This window comes from Macaca mulatta, chromosome 9 (genome assembly GCF_049350105.2).
Source record: "Macaca mulatta isolate MMU2019108-1 chromosome 9, T2T-MMU8v2.0, whole genome shotgun sequence".
Taxonomy (NCBI): Eukaryota; Metazoa; Chordata; class Mammalia; order Primates; family Cercopithecidae; genus Macaca; species Macaca mulatta.
This window is the reverse complement of record NC_133414.1, coordinates 139,027,315-139,050,014: the sequence shown is the minus strand read 5'-3', so window position 1 is coordinate 139,050,014 and position 22,700 is coordinate 139,027,315. Positions and strand designations below refer to the sequence as shown.

At 43.8% G+C, this 22,700-nt stretch overlaps 1 protein-coding gene across 3 annotated transcripts in view; it reads right to left on the bottom strand.

Moving 5' to 3' along the window:
- The window catches only part of DOCK1 (dedicator of cytokinesis 1), a 549,533-nt gene that overhangs the window by 454,996 nt on the left and 71,837 nt on the right, over nucleotides 1–22,700 (bottom strand). For all 3 annotated transcript variants that reach the window (XM_077945604.1, XM_077945605.1, XM_077945606.1), the window contains exons 4-10: nucleotides 19,118–19,173; nucleotides 13,600–13,696; nucleotides 10,636–10,784; nucleotides 5,513–5,648; nucleotides 4,153–4,310; nucleotides 2,965–3,046; nucleotides 2,079–2,214 (exon numbers count right to left, since the gene is read on the bottom strand). In XM_077945604.1, the coding sequence (XP_077801730.1) occupies nucleotides 2,079–2,214; nucleotides 2,965–3,046; nucleotides 4,153–4,310; nucleotides 5,513–5,648; nucleotides 10,636–10,784; nucleotides 13,600–13,696; nucleotides 19,118–19,173 (814 nt within the window). The remainder of the gene's footprint in view (nucleotides 1–2,078; nucleotides 2,215–2,964; nucleotides 3,047–4,152; nucleotides 4,311–5,512; nucleotides 5,649–10,635; nucleotides 10,785–13,599; nucleotides 13,697–19,117; nucleotides 19,174–22,700) is intronic.

Below are 22,700 nucleotides of genomic sequence, written 5' to 3'. Positions count from 1 at the left end.
CCATCCATTAGTACCTAGACCTTCATGGACTGTCAATCCAATGAAAACTGAAAAATATTCCAAATTTTTAAATTCCAAAAATTTTAATCAAAAGAAGGTAAAAACTGTCAGCCTGTGGTCTAGATTTCACCTTTAAGAAATACAACTACGCATTCGTAGGCACTTATGACATAATCCATCTTGTAATCTAATAACCAGAGAATCTGTAGGTCTGCTGTTGAAAAGAGGAGTGACTTCCGTGTGTTATCAAAAATGTCTCTGATTGCTCAAATGGAGCCAATTATGTCTGAGACAAAAATTAAATATTTTCTTAAAACTACCATCAAGATGGAAAAGAAAAAAACAAATCCTGGAAAATGAAAGGTAATTAAATATAACACTAGATTACATGTAAAAGATGCTACAGGCTCTGACAAATAGAGGGGCAATTTTCAAGTATGTATTCAAGTCATGAGATGAAAATGTTAGCAGGGCATGAGGGGGCGCGCCTGTGGTCCCAGTTACTCAGGAAGCTGAGGCAGGAGGATCACTTGAGCCCAGGAGGTCAGGGCAGCAGTGAGCTGTGATCACACAGCCTGGGTGACAGAGTTAGACTCTGTCTCTTAAAAACAAAAAGACAGAGAGATGAAAATGCAAAAGGATTTCCCCAGCCCAAGGTTGTGGGGACTTCAGAAAGAAAACTTCACCCTCACCATTTCACTCACAAATGGTAAAATCATTGGAACACTCCGTTAGTTAGCTCTATGGGTAAACTGAATTCAAGTAAACTGAATTAATATGCTGCTCTCATTATGTCTATATCACTGCTATGGCTTACTTCTTATGATATAGTAAATCATTTAAATGACTTATTTTTCCAAAAATTCCAGGCAGAGCACATAGGAATTTTAGGATGGTGAAGCTACCCAGTGGCACTACAATGGGGAATATACAGTATTATTCGACTGTCGAAACCCACACAAGGCACAACATCAAGAATGAACACTAATGTAAACTATGGACTTCACAGGACGACGATGTGTCAATGTGGTTCACCAACTGCAAACAATGTACCAATCTATGGGGGATATTGATAATGGGGACGCAGGGGGAAGGAAGGAGAAATATATAGGAACTGTCTATATTTTCTGTTCAATTTTGCTTGAACCTAAAACCTTTCTAAAAATAATGTTTATTTAAAAGGCAGGGGGGGAATGGACTAAGTTCAGAGTTTCCTGGTAGCCAAGGCAAAGAACGTCTTCCACGGCTGTTCATACAAAAAATCCAGCTGTGTGTCAAGAATCAGGAACCTTTCCCACATGAATATTCACATGAATCCCAAAAATCACAAACATAAAATAAATATCAGAGTGCTAAGTAATGAAATTGTAGCAACCATTAAAGAGAGAAAACCACTTCCCAAAACTATGAAAAATGAGAGTGACATTGAAATAGGGCAAATAATTAGAACTTTCTGGTATGCCTTTATCTTTCCTCAACAGAGATAACTGGTCTTTCACATTCCTCGTGCTGTCACCAAAAATAACAGAGCACCAACATGGCGGAGGAAGAGCACCCACGTGGCGGAGGAAGAGCACCCACGTGGCGGAGGAAGCGCACCCACGTGGCGGAGGAAGCGCACCCACGTGGCGGAGGAAGCGCACCCACGTGGCGGAGGAAGAGCACCAATATGAAGCTAACTGCGTCCTCTTCACGGTTTGCTTTCTTTCCTCCCCTTCGTTGCTTTGACTGTCCTGCACAAATCCATTCTGATGTCCATCACCAAGACCTGAAACCCTCCACTGACTGGCTTTCCTACAGACTGAGAATATGGGTCAGGATCTCTCCCAGGGAAAGATGAGATCCACTTTAAAACCAAATATATGATTTACATCTGAAACTTGAGGCCTAGAACATCCTGAGCCTAGCAGGTCAACTGGAAGCCACAATGAAAATAACTAATAAATATATTTTTTCTCTCCAGCAGAAAAGCTTATAAATCAAAGCTGCCCATTGACCAATCAACATTCAGCAGTGGTTCTTTTGAAAGTGACTGTGAAGATCTGAAACTCTCAAGGAAACACAGAGAAATGGATTACCAGCCACTCCAAAAGGTCGCCGCAACCCCGAAGTCAGTTTCCTGGTATTGTTGTCCCTCAGCTCCATGCGACCCACGCGAACAATCTGACAGACAAAACTGATTTTCTCCCTTTTCAGGTCTTTGCTTCCGAGGTCCTGGAAATATTAGTTTCCATAAATTATTTTGGAGAATCATTATTCAATGCAAGTTCCAATGAAAAGGACAGTAAAAAAAAATGGATTGAGACTCTTTTCTCAGACTCATTTTTATAATTTTAATCAGTTATTCATATGACAGAAAGGAATTTAATAACAATAATCAATTACTGTTAAGTGAGCTTAAGATACACATTTAAGGGCTGGGTGCAGTGGCTCACACCTGTAATCCCAGCACTTTGGGAGGCCAAGGAGGGTGGATCACGAGGTCAGGAGTTCGAGATCAGCCTGGCCAACATGGGGAAACCCCATCTCTACTAAAAATACAAAAAATTAGCCAGGTGGGGTGGTGTGTGCCTATAATCCCAGCTACTCGGGAGGCTGAGGCAGGAGAATTGCTTGAACCCAGGAGGTGTAGGTTGCAGTGAGCTGAGATCACACCATTGCACTCCAGCCTGGGTGACAAAGCAAGACTCCGTCTGGAGGAAAAAAAAACAAAAAACAAAAAGATACACATTTAAGAGGCACATTCCATGGTAATGGGGTAAATCTTTGTCACGGTCATTCTAAGGGTGGCTAGAGACTCAAAAGATTTCTGGAAAGGCACTCTACTTAGTAATACTAAATTAACCGATACTACAGGCATCCCAGGGACCCATGTTCTAGTGTGGCAGGAAGGCCGAGAGAAATCACTAAAAGTAGTCATTAGAATGGTGGCCAATTCAACCAAACATCTCTGCGTGCACTTACAGTAAACACAGCTCGCAAATTATGTAATCTGTCTATGTCTTTAGGTAATCCTGAACTGGACCAGCGAACCAGGTAGTTTTCACTTGAAAAAGGGAGAAATAAAAGCAAGTTAATTTTCCAAATAACAGAGTACCAAATGTACATCCACATTGCTTCATAATTAATACCACGTAGGTGCACTATACAGACAACTATGAGTTTATAAATATCAAAAATATCACATACAGCTACTCATCAATTAACATCCACAGCAGAAAAACCCTGCCAAGTTTTAATGTGGGATGTCTTGGGTTGTCACTGTAATGGAATTACTTGCAAATGGTATTTCTAAGTTGGTTTTTTTTTAAGAGCCTATTTGTTCATTTAGAATGACAATACTATAAAATTCAGCACAATGCATGTTTATTTCAAAACCTATGACAAACCAAATACACTGTAAAATAAAAACTGCATCCCATGTCAAGAGGAAACAAAGTCTTTACCAGAAGTGAGAATAAAATCCACTCATATTTTTCTGTATCATTCATACACTAAGTTTTCAAATTTTGAATAATACAAGTGAAGATCCTAGAGTTTTAGCATATACACAGACACACACACACAATTCATACATAATTGAACCACAGTGTTTCCATCTGGGCAAAGAGAAAGTTATACTGAAGGCTAAGCAGGAATAACAGACTTACAGTGTTTTCATTTAACAAATATTAATTGACAGTCTGTATGTGGCAGGCACCATTCTAAATGATGCATTCCAGTCAATCATCTTGCAGAAAAAACAACAGGATGAAAGTCACAGAAGTGGCATTCAAAGAAACCAAATTTTGAAAAATGGAAATAGTGATATTTGAGGGACCAGGGTACATAAAATCTTATGAAGACAACTTAGGAAACAAAGTATTACTTCAATCTTCAGCTGCACTCTTAAGATATGACCAGAGTGTACCTGCAACTGCTATAAATCTACAAACAAATAGCAATCTACATGCGAGAAGGTTCACCCTGACCCAGAGCCCAAACTGGCTGCCATCACACTGTCCAAGACAGCTCTTGGCTCGGCTGCTTGGTCGTGTCCAGCAGCCATTCATCCGGGGCCTCTCGGCATGAATGGCGCGCGTCAGTGGTTCTGATCCCACGTTCCTAACACCAACCAAAGAGGAAAGACAGCCGCCAAGAAATTTCACCTACCTGATGAACTTGGACTCCACAGGATCATACAGAGACATGAGGACTTCCGCATCTTCTCCTATTTTACAAACCACGTTTTTGAGGTTCACAAACAAGGCCAGAGAAGGGGTTGCAGCAAACTTGGCTTGTCTGTTAATATCTATGTTCTGCTTTTGAGACTGTGAATGGAAGGAAACAGAAAGTCAACCCCAGCAACGCTCATCACTAACACTTGCTTTCTTTATTCCCTACAGAATAGAAAAAGGTAATAATTCATTGGCATAACCCAGCAAAGCCACTGGTACAGTCACCTTCTTATCTCCCCTGCACATTCTTAAATCATGCATTCACACAACGGACAAAAAAATCGTATCCCGTGCAATTGTTGTGCTATTTTCGAAGATACAAAACTTTCAGGTGTCCAACCAATAAATCAAAATAATTATTATATGTGTAGTTATTTTTTTGTTCCCTCATTAGACTAAACCCTCCAAGGACATCTGTCTCATTTATCATTATGTCTTCAACATTTGGTACACAGTAGATGCTCAGTAAATACTTACTGAATTAACAGATGATTCAATTATTCAATCAGGTTTGAATATCTACTGTGTGTATGTGTGTGTATGGGAGGTAGGAGGTGACTGGATCATGGGGTGGATTGTTCATGAATGGTTTAGCACCATCCCCTCAGTGCTGTCCTCATGATGGTGAGTTCTCACAGATCTGGTTGTTTAAAAGCATAGCGTGCAGCACCCCTGCACACCCTCTCTCTTCCTCCTGCTCTACCCATGTGAAGTGCTGGCTCCCACTTCGCCTTCCACCATAATTGTAAGATTCCTGAGGCCTCCCCAGAAGCCACTCTCCTTCCTATACAGTCTGCAGAACCATGAGCCAATTAAATCTCTTTTCTTTATAAATTACCCAGTCTCAGGCACTTCCTTATAGTAAGGAGAGAATAGGCTAATGCATATATGATACCATTAAAGATCACAGAAGATGAAAAACCAGTAAGACATGTGCTGTCTGCCCTCAGTGAGCTTGAATACATAACCTGCCTACCATTAACAGAGAGGAAATGCAGAATCAAGTCTTGTGTCCCATTTGACAGATGAGAACACAAAATCAACATCATTAGGATCCTGTCCCCTAAGATGAAACACAATGCTGTCCAATCCCCTTTCATGTCATGGGTGACATCCTGTGCCACCAGGCTCCGTTCCACTCATGGCTGTAGGACACACACTCCGCAGCTACTCCTTTTCAGGTTCTTTCTTAGTGAAAATTCTGGGCTTGACTGATATTTTACTAATGTTGAAAACCTATTACTGAGAAAACGTGTTCCAAATGTAAAAGGCATATTACAGAGAGTCAAACTTACCTTTTCTTCTTGTAACCTTTCCTCCACTTGTTTAGAAGCTATTTCATGAGCTCTGAAGAGACTAATCGTGCTAGTTAATTCTGGATCCAAAATATTCCCGTCTTCATCTCTAACCACCAGGTCCAAATCTAGAATTCTAGAACAATAAGAATTTAGAAGTTCACGGACATAGACCAAGGAGGTTGAATTTTCTAGCACAACTCCCACCACAGCAACTGGGCAGGTAAAAACATCCTAGAAAGTCAGGCTTGCCCACAAATATTAGGAATATGAAATTCTCGGAGGTTGCTCTCTTTAGCTCAAAATGTGTCACCTCGGGAGAAGTTAAAAAAAAAAAAAAAAAAAAAATTCCTCAATTTTTACTTCCATTGCAATCAGCAGTGGCTTTGTCTTCCAATGAGAAGTTTTACAGATCTACAAGGCCCAAGTGAAGTATGTATTACTAATTATTATGTAAAATATGAAAAGTTTGAAGGCATACTTTTTTTTTTTTTTTTTTTTTTTTTTTTTTTGAGACAGAGTCTTGTTCTTGTCGCCCAGGCTACAGTGCAGTGGCGCAATCTCGGCTCACTGCAACCACTGCTCCCAGGTTCAAGAGATTCTCCTGCCTTAGCCTCCCAAGTAGCTGGGATTACAGGCGTGTGCCACCACACCCGGCTAATTTTTTGTATTTTTAGTAGAGATGAGGTTTCACCATGTTAGCCAGGCTGGTCTCAACTCCTGACCTCAGGTGATCCACCCACTGCGGCCTCCCAAAGTGTTGGGATTACAGGCATGAGCCAGCACACCTAGCCTAAAGCACACTACATATGTACACACACATATTCACATATATATGCAATCACATATACATCCATCAACCCAAACACATAGCTGGCAGTTGTGACAACATCACAGAGTTGAGGAAGGAGAGAGGGAAAAAAACTTGGAGGAGAGATCTACCCACCACCTTATTTACTCCCCACTGACCCCGGCAGGGTCCCTTGCATGTCTCCCCTTCTACTTCGAGTCAGTTTCTAGTCCTTACATGAAGCCACAGGAAGATTTTCAATACAGATGTTCTATTGTATGTGAACACCAAACATATGGACGTTATCTACAACAAGGTTAAGGAACTTCCTGGCCAGATGGCTAAATGCAGTCGCCAACTAAAAACACAAGCAACATCTGGCTAATAAATCTGTCCAGTCTATAAGATTACATATTTTGGGGAACATTGTCTCTGATTCCTCAAATCCAACAAAATTATAAGGTGATTTTTACCACAGTTTTTATTTAAAGAACACAGGCAGTTGTGTAACAAAAGAGATCAAGCGTTGTGATCTGGCAGTAGGTTCTGGCTTTCTCGTTCACAAAACATGCAGGTCTAAGGGCAGAAATTTAACCGTAGATGCCTCTTACCCTGCCGCTGGGATTTTATATTCCTGTAATTAACAAGTCGATGGAGGCAGGCTTTTTTAACAATATGAAAAAGGAAAGAGAGTCATTTGAAAGAATGATAAATTTCCTTTGGGAGGTTGAGACGGGCAGATCACGAAGTCAGGAGATCGAGACCATCCTGGCTAACACAGTGAAACCCCGTCTCTACTAAAAAAATACAAAAAAACTAGCTGGGCGAGGTGGTGGGCGCCTGTAGTCCCAGCTACTCAGGAGGCTGAGGCAGGAGAATGGAGTAAACCCAGGACGTGGAGCTTGCAGTGAGCTGAGATCCGGCCACTGCACTCCAGCCTGGGCGACAGAGCGAGACTCCATCTCAAAAAAAAAAAGAATGATAAATTTCAATTAGAGAACATCTTTATAGTTACAAATTAAAGAGGAAAGTGGAATTGCCCATAAATGCTCCATTTAGAAAAACTACCCTGAGACTTCGAGTCTCGAGGTCACACACCTTAAAGTCAGATATGAGTCTGCCAGCAGCTCAAACATATTTAGTCTTTGGAGTTTTGCTCAAGCACTGTACCACTGGGAAGGCAAATACAGAAAACTCATTTTTTCCTTTTAATATCTATTGAGCAAATTCCACTGACGGTGAAGCAGGAGGACCAACGGGGCCTGTCAACAGCATCAGGGTAAACAGACTTTAAACAAATAGAGGCTTTTGCACTGCATGAAAACAGCCTCAGTGGCTGCAGTGTAAGCGGGGTGCCTCAAGACCAACAGAAAGACATCTGGAGAAAATGTAAAAAGCATTTTAAGGTCTCATTAGTTATCTTTGTAACATGTCTCACTAACAAGGCAAGCTCCTCCCTCCCAAATACTACTCCTTAACCTATCCCCGAACTAGCCCTAGGAACGTGCTGGTAGAGGCAGGGTCAGACGGTGTGGGCATGGTTTGTACTGGTGTGGGCAGGGGTCAGTAATACGTGGATAGAGTCAGTACTACTGTGGGTAGGGCCAATGTTCGTGGCGGCGTGCTCACTTCTAGTGTAGGCATGATTAGTTCTGGTATGGGCACGTCACTGCTGGTGCCAGGGTAGCTACAAAGCACCAGCTTAGGAGGCCCAGCCAGTAGGTCCTACAGGCCACGCAGAATTGGGGTCCCTCCGGGAACACATGAGAGGACGGCCCTGTGCCAGCCTGCTATGCACGTCCTGCCATGTCATCACCTCACACCTGCCAGGGCAGATGGTCAGACCCATTGCACAAAGGAGAAGTTATTTATTCCAAAAGCCTGGGCTGTGTCAGAACTCTCCAATGGCAGAGCCATGCTCCTTCTAGAATGCCACATGCAAACCGTCACACGAAGTGGCTTGTCCGGTCAACCCTTCTACGCATTATTCTCAGCAAACAGTATGCAGCTGGTTCTGAATCAGAGTGAGTTTCCATTATGAAGGTGCAACTTACCACAACAAGGCAATGGCGAGATGAAGCCCATGGAAACCTAAGGCACCTATGAGGACAGGGTGGGAGCCCCCCCCACAACCTGAAATCATGTGTAGAACTGAGTGTGTGTGTGTGTGTCTGTGTCTGTGTGTGTGTCTGTGTTGGGAGGTCTGTGTGCCTGTATGTGTGTATTGTGTATGTGCATTTTTCTAGAGATATGGTCCAAGACCTTCATCACATTCTCAAATAGCTCTCCAAACCCCTCCACCCAGGTTAAAAATAAATTTCAAAGGCAAGAATGCCTAAGCAGTGAATGAAAAAGACACAAAACATCTTTTCCTTATTAAATCCACCCACCTTAAAATCAAACATTCAACATTGTGATATCATTTTGCATCATACAGGTTTTCTGAAGGAAGCACTAGGAAGATATATGCAGAGTGCTGGGCTTTGGAGAAATTATGGAGGAGGCTGGAGATCCTTGGGCAAAAAAAAACTGTCTTATTAAGGACTGTATTTCCTATCAAAGTAGTAAATTGTATTTGGAAACACTTCCTTCCTTAACTACATTTTTCCATGATACAATGTACTTTGCTAGCTTCCTGCAGCCAAATTAAGCAGGTGGTCTCTGAACATAAGTTTAAATTATGATACTCCAATAGAAAATCAAATCAAAGCTCCAAAAGTCTGCTTTTTTAAGCAGGTGGTCTTGAAGTGGGTTTTACTGCAATAATAGCTAATATCTCAGGCTTTCCGGAAAACAAAAACAAAAACCTTCTCCTACAGCATTTCTAATCCAAACCCTACATCTTGCTCATAACGTTGCTTTAAGAAATTTTTCATACTTCAAAACATAAATTACCAGAAAATTATGTGATAATTCTGATTTTACAGAAAGGTTCTTTGATTTACCCGGACTCCTTTCTGCTGAGTGGCTGGAAGCAAGCCCCTTCTCTTTTCTGACTTCCACATTCCAGTGTGCAAAATGAGGGGGTTGAATTAAACCAGAAGTTTTCCAAATCTGCTGTCCAGCACAACCCCACTCTATTTTTAAAAACTGAGACTTCCGGCCGGGCGCAGTGGCTCACGCCTGTAATTCCGGTACTTTGGGATGCTGAGGCGGGCAGATCACCTGAGGTCGGGAGTTTGAGACCAGCCTGACCAACATGGAGAAACTCCATCTCTACCAAAAATACAAAATTAGTCAGGAGTGGTGGTGCATGCCTGTAATCCCAGCTACTCGTGAGGCTAAAGCAGGAGAATCACTTCAACCCGGGAGGCAGAGGTTGTGGTGAGCCAAGATCACACCACTGCACTCCAGCCTGGGCAACAAGGGCGAAACTCCATCTCAAAAAATAATAATAATAATAAAACAAAACAAAAAAACTTGAGATTTCCAGCCAGCATCCCAGATATCACAAATCAGAGCCTTAAGGGATAGGTTTCGAGATTCTATAATTCAACAGCTATCCAAGTGATTCTGATATAGAAGAGCACTTGGGAACCATGTGGCCAGATACTTTTTAAGGCTTCTTACAGTTCCGCTATTCTATGAAAAACCAAATATTATCAGGTGGAAAAGGGCATGGCCTCATTCTAGTTACAGGACCCAGCAGAATTAGGATCAGAGCAGCTTGTTTCCTTTCAGCGTCAAAAAACACGTGCTAACACTAGAAGGTACAGCTGGAGGCAGGGGTGAGCACTCAAGGCACTCATGCAGAGCTGGGGGAATGCCTGCTGTGGATGGGAACAGCTCTTGCTCTGGCAAGAGACATAATTGCACAAAGCAACTATTTGTTGTTTACTGCAGTGAAATTTAACTGGGCTGTATTTCTGTTTGTGAAATCTGGCAAGCCTACACAGGTGACAAACTTTCCAGTGATCTAATATCCACTCCGACTCTCAGAACTTTGGATTCCACAGAAAGAAACCTGTTGCTTGTCACTACACAAGGCCCCGCCAGATCTGGACTCAACGTCAAAAACTATGATCAGAAGTAAAAGTTCCTTGCTACGGGAGCAATGATACGGTTCCCTCCAGAACGGTGAAAATGACAGGGTCCCTGGCTTCTTGACTCTATCCCTTGAATAATGACAAGGTTTCAAGAATGGCTCACAAAATTCCCGTGTTCAGAATCCAATGGAAAATACCTCATCCTTTTCAAAATGAAAAACATGCCATTATTTTGGGGGTAGAAATTTTGTTTTATGATAAAATGTGATCTCGGTCTCTTGAAGGCTTATAGTGATGTTATTACATTGGATAATTTAAGCGTGAAATCATCTTTCAAATAAACAAACCTGTTTCCATAATCAATTTTGGCTGTGACCTTCTTCTTCAGTTCTTTGAGCTCATCCTGCGGCAGAGTTCCAGAAAGAATTTGTGATCGCCATTCAATAAGGTCATAGATCATGTGCCGCACACTTCGAAACATCTCCCTGTTATCTTGCTATACAGGGGGAAAAACCCAATCATAAAGATTTTGTTATAAAACAACATTGTGAAGATGGTAGAGAATGGATATCTCTTCAAATACACATGAGGTATAAGCACTAGATCGTGAGATTTAGTTAATGTTGAATTAAAAGGTGCTTTCAGCATACACTGAAACATATTATTTGGATTTGGTTTTCCATGAGACATTAAAATATTAAAAGAATAAAAAGTAATGCATAATCCCCAAGATTTCATCCAACATTCTACGTGCCACTGAAGCCAAAAAGTGATCCCAACACGGGCTAGACCTTGAACGTCAACACCTGCTCGTGAGCTTCCCGCATCTGGATCAGAGACGGGCAACTCTTAAAGCTCCTCCAGAATTAGTCTGAGCCTAAAGATCTGAATCCTACAACCTGCATATGGTCTTCAGAACACCCTGCACCCTGGACCCTTCTCAGCACACTGAGAACCTGAACTCCTCGGCCTTGCTCTCAGCTGAACTATAGGGAAGCAGCAGCATTCCGCTCTGGGCTGGCTGCTGCACACTGTGGTGTGTACAACCCACAAGAGACACTTCTGCAAGAGGCCAAATCTCAATCTACAAGCTCTTGGTGCTTCTGTGACAAGAGGAAAATGCAAATAAGATGCAAAACTCACACTTCTTACCACTTTCTAAGAATTTTGATGGGACTCACGGTTCAAAGAAAAGCAACAGTTTGCAGCTTGCAATTACAAGTGTACAATGATCAAGGAGATTCGAGATTATCTGAAGGAAAATAACTCAGTGGTTCTTTCCATGAAAAGAAATCTAGGTGGAACCTAATGTGATAAAATTCTAAGCATTGCTGGCCTTGGGAGCTCAGGCCTATAATCCTAGCACTTTGGGAAGCAGAGGCGGGAGGATTGCTGGAGCCCAGGAGTTGGAAACCAGCCTGGGCAACATAAGGAGACCTCATCTCTTCAAAAATTAAAAAATTAGCTGAGCATGGTGGCTCACAGGTGTAGTCCCAGCTACCCAGTAGGCTGAGGTGGGAGCATCGCTTGAGCCCAGGAGGTTCAGGCTGCAGGGAGCTGTGATCGTGCCACTCTAGTCTAGCCTGAGCGACAGAGCAAGACCCTGTCTCAAAAAATAAATAAATAAAAAAGATATCTAAATGTCAGGGTCCCTTTAAAACATTAACTGTGTTCACTGCCACTTTTTTTAAAAGCTCCCCTTCTACATAACTGAACCACATACCTCACACTGGTATTTAACCTTCTTTCTAGGAGTTTCTAATATCCACACTGCCTTCTCTTGTCCACTGCTCTAAGGCTGTATCAACTATCTAAAATCCTTAATAGTTTGCTAATATCTACGACCACAGAGCAGAGCCAAAAACTCTTATGAATTTTTTTTTTTTTTTTTTGAGAAGGGGTCTCACTCTGTTACCCAGGCTGGAGTGCAATGGTGCGATCTTGGCTCATTGCAACCTCCACTTTCCAGGTTCAAACAATTCTCCTGCCTCTCCTTCCCGAGTAGCTGGGACTACAGGTGTACTCCATCACACCCAGTTAATTTTTGTATTTTTAGTAGAGATGGGGTTTTGCCATGTTGGCCAGGCTGGTCTCAAAGTCCTGACCTCAGGTGATCCATTCGCCTCAGCCTCCCAAAGTGCTGGGATTACAGGCATGAGCCACTGCACCCAACCCATAGAAAAATATTGTAACCATTTTTTGGCTTGGCTTTCTTTGCACAAATCCAACCATGTAAGTCTATCAGAGGCAAATTCAAGTTTTGTAAAAGGAAACGAAAGTGCTCATTAAGAATACCTACTCTAGGGTGATAGACTGAAGGAGGTCCACTGACTATTAGCATCAACTCCTGTTTATTTTGTTGCCGTATTTTTGTTTAAAAATTGCTAAGTTGAAGATGAAACACTGACTACAGAATTGCTCAGATTTACACAAAACATTCATGGCTAACTTTACGCTTTTAGGTTTTTGACTACGTTTGATGACAATTACTGCAACTGCTTATTACTGTGCATTTACAGGAAACCACTGTATAATCAAAAACAACAAGCCTGCCCAACAAGCAGCTGCAGGACTTTAGGAAGTTTTCTATGTTCTCAAGAAATTAACGTACCGACTTCCTTCCACAGCCCTGGCTTGGTGATAATAACATTAGCATATGGGAAATCAACACTCTGAATAGAAATACAAGCTTAACAAAAGGTAATCTTCTGCAAATATGAATTTATGTGCAAAGAAATGCCCTGAGGGAATATGAAATGGAAGATGTCAGAGCTTCAACCTCTCTGCATTAATAAGAATTCTTCTGTGATCAGGAGAACTGGACAATCGCACACGAAGCTGGAATGTAAAATATTTCCCTATCCCTGTCACAAACACGGGTAAATCTAGAAGACTCTGCTGTTTTTCTTAAATGATAAGAGGTATTACCTACTGTCAGACAATGGCAAAAATAAATAAATAAATAAATAGTAATTGCCCTCTGCTGGATCCTTAAATAAGCACCTATTACTGTTTAGCCTGAAAACAACCACATTTCTCCTTCCAATGCAAAGAAAGACACATCCGATAGTCCCTTCCGCTACAGCTCACTGTAATACACCCAAATACATGGCAGGTCGAAGGGCACACAGCCCCCAACAGGGGCTAAACTCTCAGTCATGTCGCTTCCTTTGCCTTTGCTGAGTAAAACTCTGTCTCGGAAGCTCTGCTTTTAAGGTTCGCTGAGAAAGAAAATCATCCCATTGGCAAATCAGGGTCAAAAAAGCCCACTCTCTATTTCTAAGCTTTGAATGAATATCTCATTTTCTCACCACGTAGAGCTGCCTCCAGATGGTGGACCACTCTCGGAGTGTCGTGGTGACTTCCTGGATGAGGGGGAGGTCACCCGGGATGACTGTTTCATGTTGCCTGGGAGGAAAGAAGGAAAGAGCAGCTGAGTCCACGGTTTCACTGCCTGCTGTGAGTTGTACCTGTAAATTTCACCACTAGGCCATAGTGCTCAGTATTAAGCAAATGGGAAGAAAATCTACAAATAAGACTGCATTCACACATATAAATACATATGTCTCCACAAATGACAAGTTATATTTGTACAGAGCTTGGGAAGGTTCATACATTACCCTGCACGTAAGCCATCCACCTCATACGTCAAGGTAAGATAAAGGAGGCAAATGATATTCCATTAAAAGTCTACAGAACGTCAAGGTCTGGCAAAAGGGAAGTATATTCATAATATGTGTACCCATCTATCTTAAAGATGCCATAAATTATAGCTGGTCCATGTGGCATTAAAATGCAGGTTTGGGTTAAGATGATTTTTACGTTTTCCATCATGCATAAAACTCATTACATGATAATACATGAAGCAGTTATCCTTGGCGAAATATGAGAGGTTACAGCTTCCAAATGTCCATGGTTACTCTATCCGAAGCCAACTTGGATCAAACTCTGTATCCTCTTTCTTACCCTTTTTCTTCCACCCCAAAAAGTTAACCTTTGACTCATTCTTTTTTTTGAGACGGTGTCTTGCTCTGTCACACAGGCTGGAGTGCAGTGGTGCAATCTTAGCTCACTGCAATCTCTGCCTCCTGGGTTCAAGCAATTCTCCTGCCTCAGCCTCCCAAGTAGCTGGGATTATAGGTGCCCACCACCACGCCCGGCTGATTTTTGTCTTTTTAGTAGAGACGAGGTTTCACCACATTGGCCAGGCTGGTCTTGAAACGCCTGACTTCAGGTGATACACCCACCTCAGCCTCCCAAAGTGCTGGGATTACAGGCATGAGCTACCACGCCCAGCCCCTTGACTTATTCTTAACTCATTACCTATTTATGTGCTGGTTTTCATCAAATTAACTGTTGCTTCCTGGGCATGTGCTCTGGGTCAGGCACTATGCTAAGTAAGACTCAGACTACCGGGGGTTGGGGGGAGAGAGTGAATTTGTGGCTGGTGTAGTTAGGCTAGCTGGTCCCACAGGTTGTCTGTGTGTCCTGAACAGGCAAGAATGTGGCCAGCATGGAATCCTGAGGGACGCTACAATAGGTTCCACCTACATCCCTTGATGTGCACAGAGTCCAGATCTGTGGAAGGAACCCTGACTTTGGCTCACGACTGGGGATCAGGCCTGCAATGACTTATTGATAGCAGAGGGGAGGATCCCAAAGCAAGAGACAACGGGGACCCCAAAAGAACGGTGGTCTCGTGGATAGTTCCAGAACCAGACATCGGAGGGAAGGGTGCAGGTAAGACCATCCCCTAGAAAACTGTCATGAAGAATGACCCTTTAGGCTGGGCGTGGTGGCTCATGCCTGTAATCCCACCACTGTGGAAGGCCGAGGTGGGTGGATCAGGAGTTTGAGACCAGCCTGGCCAACATGGTGAAACCCCATCTCTACTAAAAATAAATAAATAAAAACAAAAAATTTGCCAGGCATGGTGGGGTGCGCCTGTAGTCCCAGCTACTCAGGAGGCTGAGGCAGGAGAATCACTTAAACCTGGGAGGCGGAAGTTGCAGTGACTCAAGATTGTACCATTGCACTCCAGCCTGCCAAGGAGGTGCCCAAGTTTCCCAGTAAGGATGCTGATGGAAACGTGGTCCATTACAGGCTAAGGTGTCATCCCTACAAAGTCCGCAGGGAGAAATTTCCTTCCACTCACTGTGAGGATCTGCAACAACAACTGGGCTGTTTGCATCTTGTGGATCCTGGGTGGAGTCCACTGGGGGCTCCTCACACTGGCTATGAGAAGCTTGGGGCTCAGTGACCTCCCTTCCACCATGTGAACAGGGTGAACAGGGCCTCAGTGCATGCACCACGTCCTGCTGTCGGTTCTGGTTCCGCCTTAGGTTCCTCCCTTCTGATAGGCACAGTGGGTCCCTGGGATTAACGTACCAGCTGGCACTAACGCATTTGATCTGGCTTTATGGTCTTATCTTTGTTACCACCTTGTCACCCGCCAGGGTTCAAGAATATATAACCCCAACAATGCCTGCCTCATAGGGCTGCTGGTAAGACTGAAGGAAAGAGCATCAAGGCAGAGCATCTTTAAGAATGAATGGGGCTCGGCGCAGTGGCTCATGCCTGTAATCACAACACTTCGGGAGGCTGAGGCAGGTAGACCACCTGAGGTCAGGAGTTCGATGCCAGCCTGGCCAACATGGTGAAACCCCGTCTCTACTAAAAATATAAAAATTAGCCAGGCATGGTGGTGTGCGCCTGTAATCCCAGCTACCTGGGAGGCTGAAACAGGAGAATCGCTTGAACCCAAGAGGCAGAGGTTGCAGTGAGCCAAGATCATGCTACTGCACTCCAGCCTTGGCAACAGAGCAAGACTTCATCTCAAAAAAAAAAAAACAAAACGAAACCAAAAAAAGAATCACATAGGGCAGTGGGGAGATGCTGGGTCAAAGGGATACCAACTTTCTGTTAGATAGGAGGAATAAGTTCAACAGGCCTATCCTACGCAATGGTGACTACAGTCAATAGCAATGTATTGTATACTTGGAATTGCTGAGAGTAGATTTTAAGTGTTCTTACTACAAATAAATGATAAGTATGTAAGGTAATGCACACGTAATTAGTTTGATTTGGCCATCCCACAATGTATACATACTTCAAAACATTATGTTGTATACCATAAATACATACAATTTTTATTTGTCAAATCTAAAAATAATAATTTTTTGGGTGGGCACGGTGGCTCACATCTGTAATCCCAGCACTTTGGGAGGCCAAGGCGGGTGAATCACTTAAGGTCAGGAGTTCAAGACCAGCCTGGCCAACATGGTGAAACTCCGTCTCTACTGGAAAAAAATAAAAACACACACACACAAAAATTAGCTGGGCGTGGTGGTGAATGCCTGTAGTCCCAGCTACCGGGGAGGTTAAGGCAGGAGAATCACTTGAACCTGGGAGGCGGAGGTTGCAGTGAGCAAAGATCTCGCCACTGCACTTCAACCTGGGTGACAGAGCAAGACTCCATCTCAAAAAATAAAAATATACAATACAAAATAAAAATAGTAATAATAATTTTTTTGGAGAAGAGAACGAATAGGACATAGCAGATGCTCACCCAACAGTGGGGACGACTCTCATTAGTTACTTGGCTGCCTAACTGAATGAGGGATCAAGAGACAAGTTGGGGCTGGAGGTCCCGATGTGAGCATCACCCATAGAGACAGATCAGCTTAAGAGGGGAACACAACAGAGGCCATGCCAATCAGGGAGGGGCAAGAAAGAAACAGGAGAAGGCTAGGACAGCACCCTCAGAGTAGCAGACAGGGGACAGAGGAGATGGTGACATGCCTGAGCAGTAGGTCAGCATAACAAGAAGACGATGAGAGCATCGGAGTTAAAAGGAGCTTTCAGTGAAACGGGGATCAACAGTGTCCAAGGCTGCAGTAGAGCTCCGGAGGCAGAGGATGAGAAGACACTGCGAGGTCTGGACATAAGGAGGCATTGCTAACCATGTCAGTACCGGGAAAAGTGTGGGGGACAAAATGAGAATGGCTTTGGTTATGGGGGAACAGGTACAGAATCAGTGGTAACAGGCATAGAGTAATCATTTGGGATGTCTGAGAATGAATGAAGTCAGCGTCCAGAGACAAGAGAGACGAAGCAAAAGAGAACCTTCAAGACAGTCAATGCAAGTGAGATACTGTGAGAGAGGTCACGAGAGAGCCTTGCAAGAGAAAGACAGAGCCTCCAAGAAACAGGTCACTCCAGAGAGAGATCATGCAAGAAAGAGGGGCTGACAAGGCAGCCTGCAAGACAGAGACTATATGAGAACGATCATGCAAGAGACCAGCAAGAGACAGATCCTGAAAGAGAGAGACTCTACAAGAGAGACAGGACAATAAACTTGGAGAGCAAGAAGGCAGGCAGAGGTGGGATGATAGAGTGGTCCACATTGGCACTGGAAAGGGGAAAGGACCAGGAGAAGAAGGGAAGGCGGAAGTCTACAACGACCTGGAAGAAAAGAGGGATGAGATCACCTGTCAAGCCTGAAGCCAGGGTTCTTCAGAGCAGTTGGGCAGCTAGACTTGAGTGGCCGCGGCAAGGGAGACAGATAGAGCGAGGTAAAGACTGTGGGGAACAATCCCAGGGAACCCAAAGCAACAGCAGGGAAACTGTTTCTAAACTCTTCATTTCACCATAACTCTATGCATTTGCCCACAGTGGAGCACCTTGGACCAGAAGGCTCAGAAACAGGAACCAAATGTGTCTCTGTCTGCCTGTCTGGTTAGGTGTGACTCATTTACTGAGACTCAGAATAAGCTGTTGTCCACTTTATTATCATGCTTCATAATTACATTTTACATATATTCTTTTGTATATATCAAAGTGCTTTTTAAATAATCATATACAGTCTCCTCTGTATAAGGATTCTAATGCAGATACAAAGTACACTAAATTCACACTTGATTCAGTTACTTTCACAGAGTAAAAGTTTCAACTTTCTTTTTCTTCCCTTTAAAACTTTGCATACAAAACACTTAATCTGTCTAAAAAGTACCATATTGTAGGTCATCGTCGTTCGTGCCTCTCAATTATTTTCTTCGTTTTAATGATGCATCATGGAACTATGGAACCCGAACAGTCCCTTTCATATGTTAAAAGTACAGTGCTTGGAAAGGCAATTTTGTAATCAGCCAAAGAGATGTCATTATGCAGTAATCATATGATTAGTAATTTTATAATTTACATATTTAACTGAGTGTGAAGATGCAGCAGAGACAAAAAAAGAAAACATTTTAATGTTCCTTCTTCCAAGTTCACACCTGCTTATTCATTTGCCATTCCTGCCTAATGGGTTCCTGTTCTAGAAATGTCCTTTTAATGATCTTATACATCAGTTTTATGACCTCTAGGACACATACATCACAATTAGACAAAATGTAAACTCATGTATGTCCCAATTTAGCAACTGTTGCTTCACCCTAAACTCCATTTATATCACAGCCTGCAATGTCTTCCCAAAAAAAAAAAAAAAAAGGGACACAGAGCTGGGGGGCTTTGGAGTCTCTGCCAAATGAAGTCAGTAGGTCACAGAGGAAGCACAGAGCACCAGGGCAAATGCTTTCCAACAGTGACTCCAGGTTCAAGGACAGTGAGTGCAAGCACGGTACTGACTTCAGACTCTGTAAAGGATCAAAGCCATGTTAAACACAACTCTGAATCACAAGTCCCCTTTCTCTCCCCAAAACTCCTGTCCCCCTGGAGTCAATCACACCCACTGTCTTGACCCTCTGATATTACGCCATCATACAAAAGAGCAGCAAGGCCAAATATAGTCATCGCAATTCTTCATTTAAACATCAAGACCAGACTCACCCTTTTCCTTCAACTATCGCTTCTTTAAGATGAATATATGAAGCAGGAAATATACCCTTTGGAGGAAAAAAAAAAAAAAAGTAGCTTTTATTATCAATAGGATTGCTGATTGCAAATCAAACAATAGTACCCAAAAAGGTGGGATGAGCGGTGGCCAGATCGCTCTTAATTTTTTAAGTCTTATGCTAAGCCCCATATGTAACACATCAAAGAAAACACAAAGAATGGAGAAGACGGCAACTCACTCGGCTCATCGTACAGAGTCTGCCGATGTCTTAGAAGCAAACAGACAACACACGTGCAAAGGAAAAAGTCCACAAAGATACAGGCAATTCGCAGGCTGCTCCATAGGTCACACCTTTTTGACCTCAACACAGACAGATCAAAGGCCAACTGATGCCTCCAAAGCAATTTTTGGTGATGGTCTCCTCTTTTTGAAATGATGAAAGTTGGTTTACACCACCAATTGTCCCTTGTGCACTGACCACGTACCCAGACCCACGGGGACTTTCTCAGAGATCTCCCCAACAGGGGGGCTCTCTGGTAAAATACAGAAAGGCAGGCCGAATTTCACCCGATCTGCACAACACCTGGGGGCACACCCTAGCTTCTGCTGATAAGGTGGCCTGCCTCTCTCAAGTGCAATGAACATGTGAGCTGAGAGAATGACGCCTGCGGGAGAGTTTTTCAATGGGACATTCAGCCTCAGGCACATTCTATGAAGTGCCAGGAAGAGCTTTATCAAGAGTTTGGGTCCTAGGCCAGGCGGGATGTAATCCCAACACTTTGCGAGGCCGAGGCAGGTGGATCACTTGAGGTGAGGAGTTCAAGACCAGCCTGGTCAACATGGTGAAACCCCGTCTCTACTAAAAATACAAAAATTAGCCGGGTGTGGTGGTGGGGGCCTATAATCCCAGCTACTCAGGAGGCTGAGGCAGGAGAATCGCTTGAACTCAGGAAGTGGAGGTTGCAGTGAGCAGAGATCCTGCCACTGCATTCCAGCCTGGGTGACAGAGCAACATTCTGCCTCAGGAAAAAAAAAGAAAGAAAAACTTAGGGTCCTGCTTCCTGAGCAAGCAAAATAACTCCCTTACTAGAGTAAAGCAGAGGCAAGCAAAGGAAGGTAAGAAAAGAGGCAATGGGGCTGGGGTCTTGGGCAGTGCAACGCAACCCAGCTACCGCTTCCTCCATGAAGTTTAGTACATGCAGCAGAAATTGATTAACTGGCACCCCTGTGGCTTCAGGGCATCTGTTGTGGGAACAGAAGCTTCTGCCTGGGTTTCCCCAGCATCCAGCCCTGAATGATGCAGAAAACAAACTACTACTCAAGCTTGGGAAGGGCAGGGGGCAGGCAGGGGGCTGAATGGGTCTAGCAGGCACCAGTGATTCATGTTGCTTCTGCCAACAAGGAAAGTGGCCAAACTCCATAGAAAGAAGAATTATCACAGAGAGGGAAGGCATCAGGCAGAAAGTCAAAGGCTCAGCAACAAACAAGGCCGGGCCAGGCTCAGAGGTGCACACCTGCAATCAGCACTTCGGGAGGCCGAGGTGAGAGGATCACTTGAGCCTAGGAGCCTAGGAGCTCGCCATCAGCCAGGGCAAGATGGTGAGACTCTGTCTCTGCCAAAATTTTTTTTACAAATTAGCTAGGCGTGGTGGTGTGCACCTGTAGTCCCAGCTACTTGGGAGGCTGAGGGAGGAGAATCTCTTTAGCCCAGGAAGTCGAGGTGGTAGTGATCTATGATCATGCCACTGTACTCCAGTCTGAGCCACAAAGTGAGACCCTGCCTCCAAAAAAATAAAACATTAACTTAAAAAAAAAAAACAGAAGTCTGAAGGGACCCAACGCTGGGTTGCTGTGTTCAGGTCCTGGTTATCCGGGACACCTCCAAATCCCAGGTACACGCCTGGGTGTCTTCCCATAACAGCAATAGGTGTCCACCCAGATGGGGGAGAAAAACAAAAAACCAATGCCAGTCCTGTCCATGTCCACAGGCGGAGAAAGCCCTCAATCTCAGCAAACCCACTGGAGAATCATGACGCCACAGGAAGGATGATGACTGCGTGAGGCTGAACACACGTGCGGGTTTGAAATGCGCAACTTCCGCTGGGCCTGCTCAGCACCCCCCTGATCAACTGCACACTTTTAACTACAGGAAAGTCGTTTACAGACACGTGGTGTGAGGATTCCTGGGGCCCACATCCCTTCTCTGCTACTGCCTGGGAGGCCCCTTACAAATTTACAATCTCTGTAAAGCTTGAATTTCTTCATCTACCAGTGGGGATCTTAGATGGAAAAATAGCTACGCCCTACCCAGCTCTACTGTGTCGATGAGTTACGAATGAGTTATGATGTCTAGGCACCCAGGTGTAGTGCAAAAGTACTGTGGTTTGGGGAGACATCGTGGGAATGGAAGAGATCTCAAATTGGGGAAGGTGATAACAAATACCAAACAAGATTCAAAGAAAAAGGAATAGCTTGCCTGGGGCACATCCAGCCCAGGATGCAGCAGCTGTGTCCTATGTAGGAGTGGGATGGGGGAGGGGCATATTACTCCATGATCTTAATCTCTTATTACTAAAGGTTTCAACTGCAGCTTTCCCAAATTCAGAGTTTCATCTGCAGGAATACACTGTTTTTTTTTTAGGGACAGATCTCACTTATCATGACCAACCGAGGCTGGTCTCAAACTCCTGAGCTCAAGCAATCCTCCCACTTCAGTCTCTCAAGTAGCTGGGTCTACAGGTGCATACCACTGGGCCTGGCTGGAATTCACTCTTGACTGTGGAAGGGAAAATCAATGGGCAAATAGAACTTTCCTTGGAGAAATCTACTCCACCATCCACTGGGTCGAATCTATCTCGTCCCAACTTCATGGCTGTAGGTCACTGGATGTGTAGAGACCTGAAGCCCAGTCTGAGGCTGGCAAGGCCGAGGTGAGAGGTCCTGGTCCCAATTTGCAGATCTGGCTCACTGATTTCCTAACAGTGTCTCTCACATTAGACATGACGGTGCCAGAGGATGGCTGCCATAGGGACCACCCTGGACCCTCCCCAAGTGCTGGTGCAGCGAGAGAAAGACCCACTCTGACCTGCTCAGCAAAGCCTGGGTTAGGGGCTCTGGGGAGGGCAGAGTGGGAGGGCCCTGGCACTCGGGTCGCTAGACTTTGGAGGACTTATTACAGGCTCAGGACCACAATCCAGAGTCCAGCCCAATAAGGAGATGAGGAGAGGCAAATTTAGGACACAAAAGTAAAATGAACCATCCATCAAGCATAATTAGATATGAAAATGTATCAGTTAACGTGGACGGCCCAACCACAGCTTAGAATAGAGGTTACTTCAAAATCTTAACATCACAGAATGAAACAGAAGAGCCATAATTAGGTTCTGAGAAGCTAAGAATGTTAAAGCCACAACAGAATTGTGTACGGGAGTGCCCACCACAATGATCCGAGGTATAATTACACGTCTTGGTTTCAGCAATTCAAACAACCACTCATGCAAACTGCTCTAGGAGAGCAGAACTCCTTTTTTCACAGCTCGACTTAGGCCATGTAAAAATAGTTAAATGCAAGAGGGA